General features: G+C 37.3%; 1 protein-coding gene across 1 annotated transcript in view; it reads right to left on the reverse strand.

Annotated features, from left to right (window-relative positions):
* tpcn1 (two pore segment channel 1) overlaps positions 1-18,040 on the reverse strand; it is a 30,014-nt gene that overhangs the window by 4,668 nt on the left and 7,306 nt on the right. The window contains exons 2-25 of the mRNA XM_042337763.1: positions 16,986-17,116; positions 15,647-15,823; positions 14,806-14,919; positions 13,271-13,401; positions 12,316-12,404; positions 10,847-10,881; positions 10,148-10,206; positions 9,271-9,370; positions 9,016-9,132; positions 8,705-8,829; positions 8,154-8,202; positions 7,716-7,779; positions 6,636-6,680; positions 5,890-5,946; positions 5,625-5,678; positions 4,917-4,989; positions 3,868-3,975; positions 3,247-3,318; positions 3,061-3,150; positions 2,153-2,265; positions 2,024-2,070; positions 1,405-1,473; positions 1,003-1,087; positions 223-362 (exon numbers count right to left, since the gene is read on the reverse strand). Of these exons, the coding sequence (XP_042193697.1) occupies positions 223-362; positions 1,003-1,087; positions 1,405-1,473; positions 2,024-2,070; positions 2,153-2,265; positions 3,061-3,150; positions 3,247-3,318; positions 3,868-3,975; positions 4,917-4,989; positions 5,625-5,678; positions 5,890-5,946; positions 6,636-6,680; positions 7,716-7,779; positions 8,154-8,202; positions 8,705-8,829; positions 9,016-9,132; positions 9,271-9,370; positions 10,148-10,206; positions 10,847-10,881; positions 12,316-12,404; positions 13,271-13,401; positions 14,806-14,919; positions 15,647-15,823; positions 16,986-17,116 (2,144 nt within the window). The remainder of the gene's footprint in view (positions 1-222; positions 363-1,002; positions 1,088-1,404; positions 1,474-2,023; positions 2,071-2,152; positions 2,266-3,060; positions 3,151-3,246; positions 3,319-3,867; positions 3,976-4,916; positions 4,990-5,624; positions 5,679-5,889; positions 5,947-6,635; positions 6,681-7,715; positions 7,780-8,153; positions 8,203-8,704; positions 8,830-9,015; positions 9,133-9,270; positions 9,371-10,147; positions 10,207-10,846; positions 10,882-12,315; positions 12,405-13,270; positions 13,402-14,805; positions 14,920-15,646; positions 15,824-16,985; positions 17,117-18,040) is intronic.

An 18,040-nucleotide genomic window follows, 5' to 3' on the forward strand; every position in this document is an offset into this window, starting at 1 on the left:
AACCCAGGTGTCTCGCTTGCAAGGCGAGTGCTTTAACCATAAACATAGAAATTACAATATTAATCGAGGATTTACTACATTGAGCACATTTTTGGGATGAAAAGCAATTGGACTGCGAATAGGGAATAGATACTATTTCCTCCTTCTCTCCCCCAACTCCCACTTCACCCTCTCTTCCACCCAAACTTAAATGAAAACAGAAGAAAGTGAAGAGAAACATACGCCAGTTCCCGTCATTCGAGAAGATAGTTTAAAAAGCCCGGATATATCAGATGATGAGGAGCCGTTCTGTTTATTGAACTCAAGAATTCTATCAATTTCTTCCTTGGTCACTTCCATCTCAAATACAATTCCATTATCATCTGGTGGGAAAAGATCAAAGGGTAAAAACGTGAATACAAAATGCAACATAAGAGCCACTCTTGCTAATCGTTACTCGATCAAGGGAAAAGGAGGGATGATACTGATTCAAACCTGCTGTGTTTTTACAGCAGCGAGTGCAAATCAACCTGCTCCTGAAAATACCTCCCCAGGTAGTGCAAAAACAATGACAAATTACATTTGTACAGCGCCTTTCACGCCGGGAAGACATACCAAGGCGCTGGACGGTCAGGATTTGAACTCTAGCTGGGGAATGGGATCTGGGGATTGGAAGGCAGAGAGGGTAGGGATAGGAGATGACCAAAAGCGCAGTCGAAGAGGAGGGTCTTGAGACAGGACCTGAAGGAGGCAAGGGAGGGGGCGAGGCAATGGAACAGTGGGATTGAGTTCCAAAGAGTGGGGGCAGAAAGGCTGAAGGCCCGACCGCCGATGGTGGGGAAATGGAGCAGACTGGACCCCACTGAACAGAGGGTGTAGTCAGGACAAGAAGAAAAGCAGAATAATTTGTGCTGGCTCAAACACAGATATTTACAGCACTTTGATTCTCACAGCACTAAATACACGACAGACAGAAATGTCCCAAAAATATTGTTAATACACACTCAGAGACATAATACATACCTTTCTCGTCTTTATTTTTCCTGCTGTAGTTCATGCGGAACACAAATGCATCCAAAATGAAGGCGACAATAATTGTCAGCACAACCTACAATTTAAAATAGTAGATTGGTAAAAGTCACAAACTGGGTCAATTCACACATTCGTTTCAATGCAAATTCCCAAATCAGAGTACAGTACATAGAATTTTCCTTGTTCGAAGTAGACACCTCAAAATGCTTCACAGGATTTTTTGTGAATCGTAGGAATGGTATTCTCCAGATGAATGCAGCAGGCATTTTTCTTACAACAACGTCCCAGGAAGAACCATGAAGCTCAGACACACGCACAGATACAAACACTACACGCGCACACGTCAGTTTCAAAATGAGAACTTTCACAACAACATGCATTTAGGCTATTTACCATGGTTACAATGTAGAAGGTCATAAAGTAAAAACGACTCCAGTATGATGTCTGAGACACCACACCTTCCTATGGGGAAAAAGGAGAGTTCATTTCAGTATTAAGCAATGAGCCTCAATTGGTTACTGAGCTCAACCTTCTTAGCACTAGGATTTACATTTCTGCAGAAGTCTTTTTTTTTAAAACACCAATGTTGGGTTTAGACAGTTAGCAATCTATCCATTTTAGCCATGTGACCCAGAAGGTTATATAACCTGTGCTTATGTAACAAACCTGGAGTACTGAGAAGTGAGCTGACACCAAGTTAATTGGAGAGTGTGTAATACTGAATCGCGGCATAATCACATATTAAAAGGGAGATGCATGTATACTTCCTGGTGTCTGTTGGTCATCTATGTTGCTATTCTGAACCACAGGTCGGAGGCAACAACAGATGTTTTGTGTGAGACTTCCTGTTCAGGTAGAGAAATGCAGACAGATCCAAAGCATATAAGTTGGTAATGAGGGGCAGCAGAGTCGTTGCTAACTATACAGCTCTCTTCCTTTCTAAAGCTCAAGGAATATGACGCATATACAATGGAATATAATTCCTCTTTATGGAACATACAAGCCAACTTACCATGATTATATACCAATTGTTTACTACGGTCAGCTCAAACAGAGTTACTGCAAAAAAAACAAAAAAAATTATTTTCCAAGCTTTTATCGCAGGTTAACCCACCTAAAACCAGAGCCTCATTTTACTCACCAAAACTGTTCAGGATGTTGTTGAAGTTATTGAGTGAATAGTATCCTTGTATCACAGTCCTGCTACCAACAGTGCGGTTTTCCCAACGGTAGAAATCTGCCACCATGCTGTTGCTATAAAAAGAGATGCATCACAGCTCAGCTAATGTATTATGGAAGCCACTCCAGAAAGCTTGTACAACACAAACATGATGAATCTTTTGGAAGTATTTCAACAGAACCACATGCTGGTTCCTAAAGTACCTAAAATATTTCCTTCCATTAAAAGCTAAATGACCTGGCGTAATTCCTTTTGAAATTGTTCTTTTCCTTGTTTAAAGTTATCGGGGCTAATTGTGCCCCTTCTTTCCAAAAGATCCCCAAATAATCAACTCCAGCCACCAACTCCACCTTTTGGGCGAACAGTTCTGCAGAGATGCTCAGACTCCCCCTTAAAGTAACCCAAACCCTGTTTGGATTACTTTATTCATCTATACTTTTGAAACTTATTGCAATCTATTTCTTGTCTCTACAAATTTTTGCATAAATATCTGTAAATAAACACACGGTCTAAATAACCTGGAAGAAAGGAATATGTGTCGATCAAAGGCAATTCTTAAATTGTCCACTAAAGGGCGCCCAAAGTTGAAAACAGTAGTTTCTACTTGACTGTTTTGAAACAAAGTGGAGGAGATAGAAGTGCTATTTCTCCTCCCGAGAAAAGTATTTCTCCTCTCCCAACCCACACACACACATTTTACTAACTCAAAACCCCAAACTGCTATCATTAATCTGAAAGTACAAGGTCAGCTCCAGATCAGACCCAACATAAAGCAAAAAATCCCAGCAAAGCCTGAGGAAATTTCAAGTAAGGCAGAGCATTTACCGAAACTGAAGTAAATGATTTCTTAATCAAATGCATATACTTACTTGCAACAGTTTTTATACAGGACATTATCAAAGAACTCCATTCCCACAATTGCAAACGAGTAATAGAATATTAGTAGGGTTAAACCCAAACTGCAGGGTGGAGAGAAAAAAAACATGGTCAAAGTTTGACTAAAGTTTTTTTAAGCAAAAAATAATCACATGAAACTTTTTTTTTAAAAAACATACCTGGCCATTCTGGGGAGTAATTCGAACATAGTGTCCAAAACATCTCTGTATCTTCGCTTAATCTTAAACAATCTAGAAATTGGAGTTAAGAACACTTAAGTAGTCCAAACCTCGAAGAGACAGAAACAGTAACTAAGGATCAACTCATCTTTGTTGTTGGGTGATAAAATTTTGCATCAAGCTACTTAACAACAACAACTTTTATATAGCATTTATATAGCGCTGTTCATGAGTGGTAGTGTCTCAGAGTGCTTGAAAGCACAGCACTCAATTTTAAACGAATGGCTGATTCAGACGCAGAATCCCCACATTCCACAATTTACAGAAAATAATTTTAGAATAAAACACCATTTAATGGCAATCAGTTTAATTATTTTATTAAATGTGACAGCATAACCCTTTTAGGTACATTTGCGTTTTCTACTCAGTTCAATAATAATTTCCTTTTCCATTTCATTGCTCCAATAAGAAAATCCAAAGATCAAAAACACAATCACAGAAGAATGCGCAAGTTATCAATGTAAATTTCAAATGTGCAAAATGTGTTTCAGCACTCAGCGGACATACAAAAATAGGTTTAGCAAATTGGAAAGGTAGAAAGATAGCAATAAAATTACTAACCTTAGCAGCTGAAGTGGTCTCAGAACAACAATAAAGTAGAATGGTTCCATGTCGAAAGCTAATACGATTATTCCAACAAACGCGAGTATAGTGACCAGGAAATCAAACCTGTGATATAAAATGTACATGTTCTTAATTTTCATGCCTTTTACTCTCCAGTAAGAGACCTCAACTTCATTGTAAGGCTCTGGGTGATAACCTACACATGTTAATGAGCGATCATGGCTTGGCTGTTGAATGTTACAAGGTGAAACTGGTTGCTCAAATGTGTTGATGTCAAGATCTTCCATTTAGCAAAGTACAGTAGGGAGAGTAGACAATAAAGTCAGTATTTTCTAGTATAAGACAACTCTTTTGACACAAGTCATTAAAGTGGCCTACATAAGCAGTTAAGGCCCAGGGATGTCCTAAAAGTGAGGATTCCTCATTACAGAAAACCATAATAGATTATGTAACTGGTCAACTGAAACCACGACAAAAAGAGGACCAAGGATAAAAGAGGAAGTGAACTGCTGATCTAACAAAACATTAATATCATTGATATAATATTTGCAACACTCAATGCCCACATAAGTTATAATTCATAAATCAGCTCATTCAGATTTGGCCAAACTGGCTCTACCACAGTGAAATACTAAACCATCATTTTTTTATTATTGTTGAGCCAGGTTAGGCCTGCTCAACCCCACTAACTGAATTAGACCAAATGCATTCCACTAGGGACAGAGAGTTGTCCCCGCAGGCAAGACTCAACCCCCCCAAACTCTTCGAGGCTCCAAATTGTCAAAGGACAATACGGACCTGAAACAACCTGTCTTCAGCCATTCTGAACCATAACGTTCGAGGTTGAAATCACAGCCTTTGCTGTAGTTTGCTGGTTCAGTAAGGGCTAGAAAAGAATAACAATCAACTAAGTCTCCTATTGATTATTACATGCATGGATGTCAGGGGTGGGCAGTGAGGGTGGACACCATTAGCTCAGTTGTGATTGTGGCCAGTTGACTCACGACAGCGGATTACAAAATGACTTGCATTTGCTCCGTACTTACAAATTCCATCCTGAAGTGAAATATTCAGATGGTCCCAGCCCACTGATCTTCAGTAACATTTCCACCCCATAAACTGCATAAAACAACCAACATCATGTAAGCAGATATTCATTTCAAGCTACAGTATGAATTATATGGAAACACACAAACTATTATTAGATCAATACTCATTTTACAAAAGCCTTTTCAATAAGATTTGACTTGTGGTAGCCTTGTAACAGGAAATACTTTTAATATTTTGTGAGGTTCATTCTTAAGATATCAGATTATGGTATCATCTTTAACAAGTCCGTTAAATTAATGCAGCTAATGGACTTTTCAATCTCAATCGATTGAACAAAAAATAAATTGTTACTTTTGTGGAGAAATGACTGAGGTTTTTCCACACTTACTAGTATATATGTACATATTATATATACATAATATAATAACACACAAAACTGTAGTTTGAAATTTAGTTCAAAATGTAATAAAAATAATAATCATTGCATTTGGAAATAACTTTAAAATCCAAAAAAGAAATCCAGATATTTGAGATAAACTATCATCTAAATTCAAAAAGGACATTTTACTTAATATTGAAATTGAAAGGTAACTTTTTTAACTAAAGCGAGAATACAAATTTACATTTATATAGCATTTTTTATATCGGGATTATGTCCCAAGGCGCTAAAAAGACGAAAAGGCTGAGAAAAGACAGATACTCACTTGAGAGAAACACAATGTAGCTCCAGGGCACAATCTTAGGGAAGAAGGCACTATCTGCAGCAGGCAGAATGTAAAAACCACCCCGGAAAAACAAAATGCAAAGTAGAATTACAAGGCATGAACCACAACTCCATTCAGGTCAGGTTAGCTAATAATAGCTTGTTCCAAATCACATCCATCAAAATGATAGGACAGTCACAGCATTTTCATTCAACTCACCTATTTTACTGAAGAGATTTGGTAAAAATTAAAATACTATTCTTACCGCTGATCATGAGTGTATGAGCCAGAATCCAAATCCCATTTACAGCAATTACAATATCTGAAATAGTAGACAGGTGGATCAATAGCAAATCATTTCTTCATCACGCTCCGATAATTGGACTTCATTTCACTAGGTTGTTATATAGAATTGCAGGACTACAGCCAAATCTCAAGGGCTCACAGGAGTTGAAGCCACAAAGCTTACCCTACAGAATAAACCAGGGACATCACATGTTAGAAAACTAAAGTACTTAAGTGTGAGCTTTCTTGTGAACCCAGAGCTAAGGATGAATCGTGTAATTCCTTCCCAGGAAAGCCTTTTGTCCCCCAAACTTCTCCATGTCTCATTATTTCCAACCTTTGGATTCATTTGTACTGATCATGTAACAATTATATTGCTGATTATATAGCTATGCAAAGTGCTTTGAAACTTGACGAGAGGCACTACATAAATGTAGATTGCATTGTAACAAGAGATGAAGTCAATTTTCCAAAGAAACTGCTACTTCATTAATACATCCAATCTGCTTTTGAAAATCAATACATTTGTCATTAAAATGGAAATATTTTATTCAGTGAATGGGGGCAGAACCTAGTAAGAGACACAGATCTAACTCCTTAAAACGTCACAATAACAAATCTTTGTTCCAGTCATAATCTTATTTACACCTTATATGTAAAAATAAATATAGTAAATTTAGCAGCATGCGTTGATAATAACAAGTAAAATATGAAAAAAATACTTACACATAGCATATTGAAATGCTTTGGATTTCACAAGAATATTAATGCCTATAAAAGCAGAAAACAATAAATGGATTCACACTGTCAATCTCAGTTATTAATAAATTCCCATGAAAAAAATAATTGTAGTCTGAAATTATATTGAAAGCATTGTTACATTCTGTTTGGATAACTGATGCATTTTTAAATGAGATGAACCAAGTTAGCCCACAAACCAAGTTGTGAGAAGTTAGTTCAGTTTTTCTGCTCCCGAGTTTGGGTGTTTACATTAATAAACTCCAGCCCTTGAAAACAGGGTTATTTGGGTTTATCATTTATAGCACTCTTCTATGCAATTTGCGTTGTTTCCTGGGACTCGGCTGTGAGAATGCAGATAGACTAATTGACAGCAGGAGTTAGAAGGCCAAGGTTAAGGAGCACGTAGGGCGTCTGTTCAGCAAAACAGTCGGAGACAAACAACTTAATCATTTAAATACATATTATAATCTGCTGGAAATGTGATTCTGAATTTGATTCACAAATACAAATCATATAATTCAGTATCATGAGACGAATTTTAAAGTTTATTTATTCTAGTCCTAGGTAACATCTGTCATTTGTTCCAGTATGTGTGTGTATGTGAGGAGGGGGATGTGGGAGGGAGGTGAAAAGGAACTTAAGTTCCACCCATACTAAATACTCAGCTGAAAGTGTCTCAAAGTGAGGCTTGAACCCAGGTCTCTCTCATCCAGAGATTGCTACCAACTGCCACTTAAAGAGTAAGAAGAAATGGGGTGGCTAGAATTTAGATGATATCATAAGCTATCAGAGCAAAGTGGTTGACAGGCATCAGTTATGCCTGAGATGAAATCGCAAACTTCAAACCTTGCCACCATCCGTAATATTTTACAATTTATCAAGCTCGGTAAAAATAGCACTCAGTTAAAAATCTAAATATGATTACACGGTTTGAAGACAGAGATTACTACCATGACTCACAGGACTCAGCAAGGGAACTATTTAGGGTTTCTAAAGCAGAATTAGACATGAGCAGCAAGAGCTGGATGGATTGCATAGTGAGTAAGTAATCCACAGGAATATTACCTTTAAAAATAAGAAATGGAGTGTGTGGAAGGTCATAAAACCAATAGTCTCCACTTCTTTTTGCCTGGAGGGGAAAAGTATCTGAATTACAACAGCATTTTACTAAATAACAATTATCAGATATTGCTTTTATGTGGTTTAGCATATTAAAAAAATGGAAAAGCCTCATTATAATGCATGGTTTTGGGTCCATAAACCCAGAGATCGCATTTTAATGGGGCACAAAATGAAAACAACCTTCACAACATCACTTTGCTGCGCCGTAAGAAGTTATGGTTGGCTGTTGCCATTTCCGGGGAAGTGGTTGCCGGCAATGGGATCGCACTTGCGTGCTGGCTTTCCGCGCTGAAAACGCCTGTCTTTCGAATGCTCAGGTCAATGCCAACAATTTCATGCAATGATTATGAAGATAAATTGTAAGATTTTCACATTACTTACTTTCCATTTCAATCCAGTAACTTCATACAAGTTGTAAAAGTCATCCATTCTGTGGCGGGGAAAAAAACACATTTCATATCATAGAATCATAGAATCATACAGCTCAAAAGGAGGCCATTCGGCCCATCGTGTCTGTGCCAGCTTGTTGAAAAGAGCTATCTCCCATAGCCCTGCAAACTTGTCCTCCCCAAATAATTATCTAATTATTTTAGATAATCTGCTTTTATTGTAGAAAACCAGATTATTCAAATGCCCACAGCCTCAGTATTAAAATTTCCAAATGCCGTTAACTGATACACAGGGGTAAGGCATGTGCATTTCAAAATGGTAGTCTTTGAGATTGCGAGATGCATTTAGCCAATACTGCCAACTACAATTCTGTGCATGAATGAATAAATCAAATACACGGTAAGAGGAAAGGCAAACATTTGCAAGTAATTACCAGCTACCATAACCATAAAGTACTATCAAAACTATCAGTCGAGAGAATAAACTGGGTTCAGCTTTCCTACTATACAGTAGTAGTAGTAGTAATTTATGAAAATTCTTACCCGAGAAACTCAGTATTGCTTTTCTTGAGTGCTCTGAAGGTAAGATATTTATCTCTGGCACTCATTCTGGGTTTGAAGAACTTCAATAAGCCCTCAAATTGTTTGAAGACAATACCATCAGGCTTCTGCAATAAAGAATTGTAACACAGAAAGATGCATTAGGCTGGTAACTGGTCAAAGGCCATTACCTACAATATGTTTGTGGCTTGTATTAAAAGCTATAAAACATAAACGTTAAATGTAACAGGCAGATCGCTCAGTTAGCATTAAAAGCAAGTGCATGGTAATCTACAAGTCTATGCGTGACTTACCTGTTTGCTAACCAGAAGACGGAAGGCATGTTCTATTGCTAATCGTTTGTGCAAAAGGAGTGATTTGAATTTCTTCTTCTCAACATCATTGAATGTATCAAAAACCACAGCGAGAAGCTAGAAAATAAGTAACATACTGCAAGTTAAAGGAAACATGAAGAGCAAAGTTAGCGTGCACTTTTTTTCCTAACTTCTTCCTAACTGTTCTCACTAACTATATTCTCAGCTCTTTGTTAATGTTGAACAAATACCTACCAGATTCATGATGAAATAGAGTTCGATCGAGAGGTACACAATGAAGAAAACACAGGACCAAGCATTTTTGGAATAAGCAGGCATCATCACATCTGGAAAACTAAAATATACACACAGATTCAGGTCTGTCACAGTGCCACTTCTTCTCAGGTGATATCAATTAACTCAATGCAAACCAGGAATCAACCCGAGACCTCCTTAGTGTTATAATGTAGTCCTCTCGTAGGGGTACAGAGAAATCATTGCATTATAAAAGCCAACAGACTTTTTGTAAAATATTAACAATAATATCAGCTGAAAATGTGAATTATTTTCCTCTGGTTAGATCGCTGCACATCATGCGGCTTACTTCAAGCACCATAACTGGCTGTAGTGAAGGGCACATGAGAGTAAAGCTAGGCCAAGATGGAATTTCTTCCTATTGATCTGGATCTCATGAGGTGCAGCAGTGATCTCCATTTGCCTGACTAACTAAGTTATCTTCTTATTGATGTACTTTTGTTCTGTTCAACATCCCCACCTTAACAGAACAGAACTGCCTCACTGGGGAATTACTGGCAAGCAATCACCGACACTATTTTTCAATGGCACAGCATATTGGTACTTCAACCTACTCTGTTACTGTTGTGAATTTATAAATAGATTGCTATAATACATATAGCAATATTGCTATAATATGTTATAGCAAATGCTTTGGATTTTCCTACACTTAAAACAATCATGTAACATTTTCGACCAACGAGCATTAAAAGGGCCACAAACAAGCCACTCCACTGTTTTTAAAGCCCTTCTCGAGGTGAATGAGCATATTTGAGGGGCAGTTGCGCAGGTATTGCATTTTTACTGTAATTTTGATTGAAGTGGTGCTCAGACTTACTTAGCTGTGGTTAAGAGAACAAACAAGCTGATGAGGCTGTCTTCTGGAGTGCTGAAATACTACAACCCAAAAAAAACAGAAAATAGCATTTTCAGAAAAGTATCAAACCTTTCAGGTCTACACACAACTAGAACCCAGAAAGTACACAAAGATAATTAAAGTCACTCCGTATTTTTCTAAAAACATTTCGAAAAGCACAGATTTATTCATGCAAGGCTTATTAGTACTACAAACAGCACTTGTAGTTACATAGCACCTTTCCTGTCAAAGCATCTCAAACCGTTTTACAAAATGAAATTAAGTAGAAATTAAATGAATGTTGTGATGTAGACAAATGGGGCAGCTAATGTATGCCAACTACATGCCCTTCCAAAAAATAAAAACAAGGTGAACAAATTTTGGGGTATATTTGGATGTTCCTGATCGGGGAATTTAAGCCCATATCACTTCAGCTAAATCTTAAACTAATGATTTGAAATAGCTTATTTCTGTTCAAGGTGAAAATCAAACATTTTAAACAGATTTTTCACAACGGCTGCTTGTTAGCTGGAGAATGGAGAATTAAAAGGATCTGGAATTAACATTTCTAAACAAAGCATATTCAGTTACAGCATTTGGTGTCCAGACACGTTGCTTTACATTTCAAAACAGCTTTTACAGATATAGATTTAGAAATAATTAACATTCGTGAGCACTTACTGGGTCCAATGGATTGGAAGAAAACAAGTAAAAGCCTAAAGCAAAACAAAAACTGGTGTTAATAATCACATCCTGAAAGGGGAGTGTCAATCAAACTGAACACAAATGATCCATCAGCACGCTTGTTAGATAATCTAAGAAAGTTAATCATCAACTAATTCAGTTTGACAAGAGAAATATTGCCAGTGGCCTGAATCGGAAAAGAAAAATCAAAACAGATAAAAATCTATGGAATACGAGAGCGTTCAATCCATCATAGCTGTTCTGTCTAATGGGCTGGTGCTGCAACCGCCTCCATCTACAAAATCATTTTCCCTCAGTCATAAACCATAGTCTCATCAATCATCATCATCCTCTCCGCGTTTAATCTTTAATCTCTGCTTCCATTCTTCTGGAACATAAATCGCTAAAGCTTTGGAAAGAGCCTGCAGATTGTGACCTGTGCTTGGAAGCACATGTGTGAATGTTAGGAAAGCATTCTCACTGCACGTCTAACCATTTGTTTCTTGAGTTGCTTAGATTCTCGGGTCTCATGGCTTCTTAATTTTGAAATCAAACATGATGATCCTACAGATTTGTGCTACTGGGGGTAAATTTACTTTGCTGTCCATTTGTGGTTGTTACTTGCACCAAACTGACTCCAATGCTATACATTATGCAAACAGGAAGCATGTGTCCCACAGTAGCTTTGCTCGTGGTGGCAAGCATAGTTGGAGCGGCATCAATTTGTCTGGAGTGGTTTGAAATGGATAGGCTTGATGATATCTAATACTACACGGATCATATTTTCTGAATTTCGATCAAAATGGAAAATGGAGAACCAACTGCTATGCGGTGCAGCGGAAGCTATACCAAACGGTTTAGAAACACTAACTGCTACTGAAGCCAAACTAGCGGATCAAGCAAGTCCAATTTTAAGCCTGTGCCTCCCTACCTTTAAAACAATCATCTACATTTCAGTTCTCAGGACTCTCAAGCCTCTGCATTGCAAATGTATTATTATATTTTCAAACTGAAAGTAAAGGATTATATTCTTTTGAGAATCTCGAATCTCATGCAGCGCCTTGGGATCTCCTCAAGATGTGAAAGGCAGGAGCTATACAAATGTAATTTGTTGTTGTTGAGTTATACAGACCTGCTCTAGTGTAAAGTTCATGCTCAGAATGCTGAATGCAGCACCCACACCTCTTCCTTCACTTCCTTTAAATACCTGTCATTCAGCCTCCTTTTCCCTCAATCTCCACACTTGCTCTATCAACATCTATTTTCTCTGCATGTTTGCAGGTTATCTGATGTGTGAAATGATTAACCAAGTATCTGTACTCAATAATCTTCTATGATGCTTAAATATCAAACAGCAGAAGGATCAATTATGTCCCAATGCTTCAAACGCTCCCCGGCACATTTAATGTGCAAAACACTTAGACTGGATTTAAGATAAATCATCAGCTAAGTAGATAATAACTTACCGAGAATGGCAAAAATTACCATGAAGAACAACAAGAGAGACAAAATGTCAATAAATGGAGGAAGAGACTGGAAGATCTGACGCAAATTTCTGAAAAGAAGTTTTAATAAATAATAATTTAGAATTAAATTATAACATTGTGCATTGGTATTCAAGTTAAGAAAAATCAAACAACATTAAGCAAAACATTTTTAATTCAATGTAAATTCACTTTACAGTATATTCTGTGAAGCGCTTTGAGACGTCTCAAAGACGTGATAAGGCGCTAAATCAAATGCAAGGATTATTATTACAACAGAAAAACAAACATTAAAATAACTATAATTTGGCTGCATAAGGAATTTATTCAAAATAGTTATAAAATTATTCAACCTTTTCAATCCATGTAGTCCTTTAAATGTGAATATATGTTTAGTAGTACATGCTCACAAAGATGCAGAACAACAGTTTAGGGGAAAGTGCCCATCATTTATTACTACCACTGAAGATCACTTTTCAATTACTTTTATTCTTAGAACTAAAATCAATTTTGTTCTTATATGTAACATGGTACAGATAAAATAATACTTTCAGCATTTTTTAAAATTAGTACGACACCTGTATTTAACAAAAAAAATTCCAAAAGATAAGCATACTTCTTAACGAAAACATGTTTTACATTAGCAGTAATACTGGGGAGAGATTGTTACCATAACTGACACAATAATTTGACAACTAAACTTGTATGTTGTAACCATCCTTTCAAAATGTAGGCTTAAATTTAAGCTTAGGCTAGTGGTCAGCATTCATTTGCGAGCATGAGTTTGTTGGATATTTCAGATTATGAATTTTTGATAAAGGTGCTGCAGGTTACCTTTAAATTTTCGTTCACACAACACAGCTACTGCACTCTACGGTATATCCTGTGAAGCGCTTTGCAACATCTCAAGACATGATGCAAGGGTTATTATTATTACCTTCTCACTGCACCACAGTATCTGCAGTCTACCAGGAAGATGGGTCGCAAAGCTCGAGTCACTCGGACATGTGAAGTCTGCCTTATTAACACCACAATAACTTCTATGAACTGTACTAACAATACAGCACTCTGCAAAACAACAGGAAACAAGGTTAACTGTGATCATTTGTGTTGGTTTGTGTTATTTTTGAAAACCTCAAACTATTGCTATCACATTTGAGCAGTTTTTGTACAACTTTTAATTCAACAGATGTACCACAAAACTCAGTTTAACAATTTTTCTCAAAAGTGTGTTCAAATCCACAAAAGAATGCATCAGTCATTTCTAGGTGAATTTCCAGATTCAAGCTCCCGGAATAAAACAGAGAGATAAAGTGAGAGTTTCATTGAAAGGTAAACTAGCAAAATACAGGTTTCCTCAATTTTCCACTCATAAATAATGAAATTCCAACACAATTATAAAAAAGTACATTACAAATGCATTGAATGTTATTCTTTCAAAAGAATAACATGCAGTTTTAAGACAATAAGACCATAAGGCATAGGAGCAGGAGTAGGCCATTCGGCGCCTTGAGCCTGCCCCGCCATTTAATAAGATCATGGCTGATCTTCTAACCTATTTCTCCATATCCCCATATCCCTTAATCCCTCTATCCTTTAGAAATCTATCAACTTATGACTTGAATATGTTCAAGGACTGAGCATCCAAGCCTTCTGGGGTAGAGAATTCCACAAATTCACTACCCGCTGAGTGAAGAAATGTTTCCTCAACTCAGTTCAAAAAGGCTGACCCTTAATCTTGAGACTATGACCCCTAGTTTTAGATTCTCCAACCAGGGGGAACAGTCTCACAGCATCTATCCTGTCAAGATCTTAAGAATCTTATAGGTCTCTATAAGATCACCTCTAATTATTCTATAGTCTAGAGAAAATAGGCCTAGTTTACTCAACCTATCCTCATAGGTCAACCCCCTCAAAGGCAAGTATGTCCTTTCTTAAATAAGAAGACCAAAACTGCACACAATATTCTAGGTGCAGTCTCACCAAGGCCTTATATAACTGCAGCAAGACTTCACTACTCTTGTACTTTAATCCTTTTGCAACAAACGCCAACATGGCATTAGCCTTCCTAGTTGCTTGCTGTACCTGCATACTAACGGTTTGTGACTGGTGAACAAGGACACCCAAATCCCTCTGAACACTAACACTACCTAGTCTCTCCCCCTCTAGAAAATAATCTGCTTTTCTATTTTTACTACCTAGATGAATAACTTCACACTTCCCCACATTATACTCCATTTGCCACCTTCTTGCCCACTTACCTAGCCTGTATATTTCCCTTCCCTTTGTAAATTAAATAACGTGTTTGGCTATAATTATACAGTCACTGCACATTACAGAAATATTCGGCCAAGTGCCTTGGGATGTTGTGATGTGGCAAGGGCTATATCAAATGCAACTATTCTTATTTTAAAACTATCTATAAAAAGTAACTGCTGTAATTCTGTTAGAAACAATGAAATAATTACTTACTTTAAGCATAGTTCTTTTGTGTCTAATAAAGGTATGAAAGCCCAACCACCTCATTTTCATACCAACTTCAAACACTACTGTGAGCAGTGCAAACAATTCCAGCGTGGCATGCACCTAAAAAATTAAATTGAAAAATCACCTTCAAGCCAATTGAGTTCAAAGCAAACGCTGACATAAAAATATTGAAGACGCTTATAGGTTTACCACTTATTGCATTGCAGAAAACATGGCAAGTTGCTTACTGCTAAAAAAAGTCAGTGGAAGGTACTAATAAATATCACATTCTGCATGGGGATGGGGAAGAGGGGAAAGAGAAAACACATTGAATTAGTCCACATTGCTGCCATAAATCTCCAAGATGCTACACCGCAGCTAAGTTTTATAAACAGTTTGCTTTCCTGTCATCAATCCTGACTTGCAAAATAGCATGTGGCATACAGGAATGGAATAAAAAGTAATGTCAACTTTTTTTGTGGTAGAAATGGTAGCGCTTGCCAGAGTAGAATTTGCTGAGATCGCTTGAAGCACCACCTATTTGTAATCTCCACCACAAACTCAATCTTTAATGCTTGGTCTTCCACAAACTCATCACAAATACATCAGTCTAGAATATCGTACAAACCAAATGCAAACTGCAGTAAACTCCTGATAACTCGTCAATCCAAGGGAAAAGGGCTCAATGATGAGTTATCTAAATGGCAAGTTAGACATAAATAAATGCGGCCGGGATATTGACAGTGTGATGAATTAAAGTGGTGGTGACCAGTTAAGCTAGGGTCGAGTTATCAGGAGTTTAGTGTATAACAATATAGAGACGAACTCACGAAGGAATAAAACGTACATAAATGTCAAGTCTAAGTGAGGGAACGGCTGGTGCCTCGCACAGTGAGAGAATCAACAGCAGCAGTGCAGATATCAGCTCCATCACGTAGAATACGTGGTTGTGGACAAAGAGGTACGCCGCAAGGGCCTTCTGATTTTTTGGATGAGTGATAAACTTGTCATTATTCTCTCCTTCCTGAAAGGAATAAGAAAAGAAAGCTTCAAATGTTGTGACATCCGCTTTTTGCCCAGCAAGATTTAGCTTTTGAGGCCTCAATCTGAAATGGCACGTTACAATTGTTGCATCATGTATAGAATCTTTATAAAATTATATTGTTGGCTCCATTACTGACAGCGTTTCATTTTGCCATCTTGTTTTCATAGATTCCGAAAAGATTCACATATTTAAATACCAAACAGGAGAAGGAAGGGTTAATTTGGTCAGCTTTTAGAGCAATCAAAACCTTAAGACACCTTAAGACACCAATGTTTAAAACTTAACATAAAAAGGGAAGAAAAGTCTAAAGAGATTTTAAACAAAATCATGGAAGTGGGTAGGGTCGGGAACGGAACGGTTACAGCTAATTGTGCAACTTCCTTATATGATCAAGACTTCCATGTTATACGGTTATTTTGTATTACTTTGAGCAAGACCTTAAAGTTTCCTGGACAATCACGACAACATAAGGAGCGTGCCAGTATCCTATCACGATCTAGGACCCAAATTTCTCACATTCTCAGGCTTAAGATCATTGCCTTAAAGTTTAAGATCGTATAAAATTTTGGAATTGCCTAAAATTTAGTCTTAATGTGGAGGGTAATTTTCCTTTAAAAAAAGGGGGGGAATTGGTAACAATTGTCAAAATATATACAATCAATTGGCAAAACTTGGAAGCTAGAAAAGGGAGAGGAAATGAAAACTGTATATAAAGTAAAGTAAAAGGCTGTCTCTCAGTGGGTCAGATAGTCACCCTCAAAGGCTTGCAGCACAGGTATAGACAGCTACATCTATTTATTGTTCTTAAATTGTGCTATTGCACTGCACAATCAAAGTCATAAGGCATAGTTACTGTGAAAGGATTCCTGCAACAAACTCCTTTTACAACCTCGAGTTCGCGTGCCCCTAGTCAACGACCACAGCTGCATAAATAGCAGAGCAGATTCTTTGCAATTACAGCTCGAGGAAAACCACTCAATAGCGTTGCTTTTAGTAATGTGTCAATTTCAAAGCAAAAAAAATTATACCATGGTCAGCCACTTCAAAAAATAAACTTTTTTTTTACTCTGATGCACTCAATCACTATTCATATTAAAAGCCTGATCTAAACAGACACTGAAGTGCCTAAAACGCTGCCTACCTGTAAATAAATTGCTGCTTCCTGATAGTTCATCTCCCAAGCCTGCTTCAGAGAACCATAGCTTGCTCTGTAGTCCCGAATACCTGATGTTCCAACCACTTCATTGTTAATAATGTCATATCCTCCTCCATCTGTAAAGAGGACATAGAGTGGGTGATTTAAATAGCAGCAGGCTAGGAAGGTCAGACATTAGCCTGGAGAATGCTACTTGAATTTCATATATAATGCACTGGAGAAGGTAAATGTCATCGCCTTGTTTTACAAGAAGAAATGAAACTGGCAGATTTACAGCAGATCAAAGCATCGATGCCCTCTCAGCACAAAGATTAATGCATTTTCTAGTTATCAGGGAATAGAGGAGAAAATAACTTGTACCAAACACACCTATCTTTCTAAACTGCATTTCATTGAAAACCTTCATGTTTTACAAAACAATCAGAAAACACAAACAAGAGAACTTTATGCAACTGTATAATAGAAGAGTTTCACTAACTCTTTCTACATTCAAGATTTCATGTGATTCACCTAATTAAAAATGGTTTCCTGTTTTATATAATACCAAAATATAATTTCATCCCATTCAATTAAAATAATCGGTAAATTTGATATAGTGCCTTTCACAGGATGTCTTGCAGATCTTCACAGGATTTACTGTAACAAGTCTTTGTATGGGACTGTGTATTTTGTAGCCGAACGTGGCTTCCAAATCACTTTCATTATGTGTGTTCTTTTAGTAAGGTAATAGAAATCCTGCAGATAGAATTTTGTTCCTTTTCTGTGCACTGGGTAACAAGCAGATTCAGTTTGGCCTTGGCATTTTGGAGCCTGATGACCCCCCCCCCCCCCCACCACCCACCCCCTCTCTGAGCAAGACAGAGATGGTTATGATTATCGCCAGTTATTTGTGTTTTGACCACGTGAGAAATCCATCTACAATCCTAGATGTAATTTTGTAAAGAAAACATTTTGCCCATAGCCAAAAATCAAACCAGCTCAGAGTTATATATTAGTGAAGATTCAGCCAATGAGTTAGGAGCAGGAAGAGGCCATTCAGC

This window comes from Callorhinchus milii, unplaced genomic scaffold (genome assembly GCF_018977255.1).
Source record: "Callorhinchus milii isolate IMCB2004 unplaced genomic scaffold, IMCB_Cmil_1.0 Scaffold8, whole genome shotgun sequence".
NCBI classification, from domain to species: Eukaryota; Metazoa; Chordata; class Chondrichthyes; order Chimaeriformes; family Callorhinchidae; genus Callorhinchus; species Callorhinchus milii.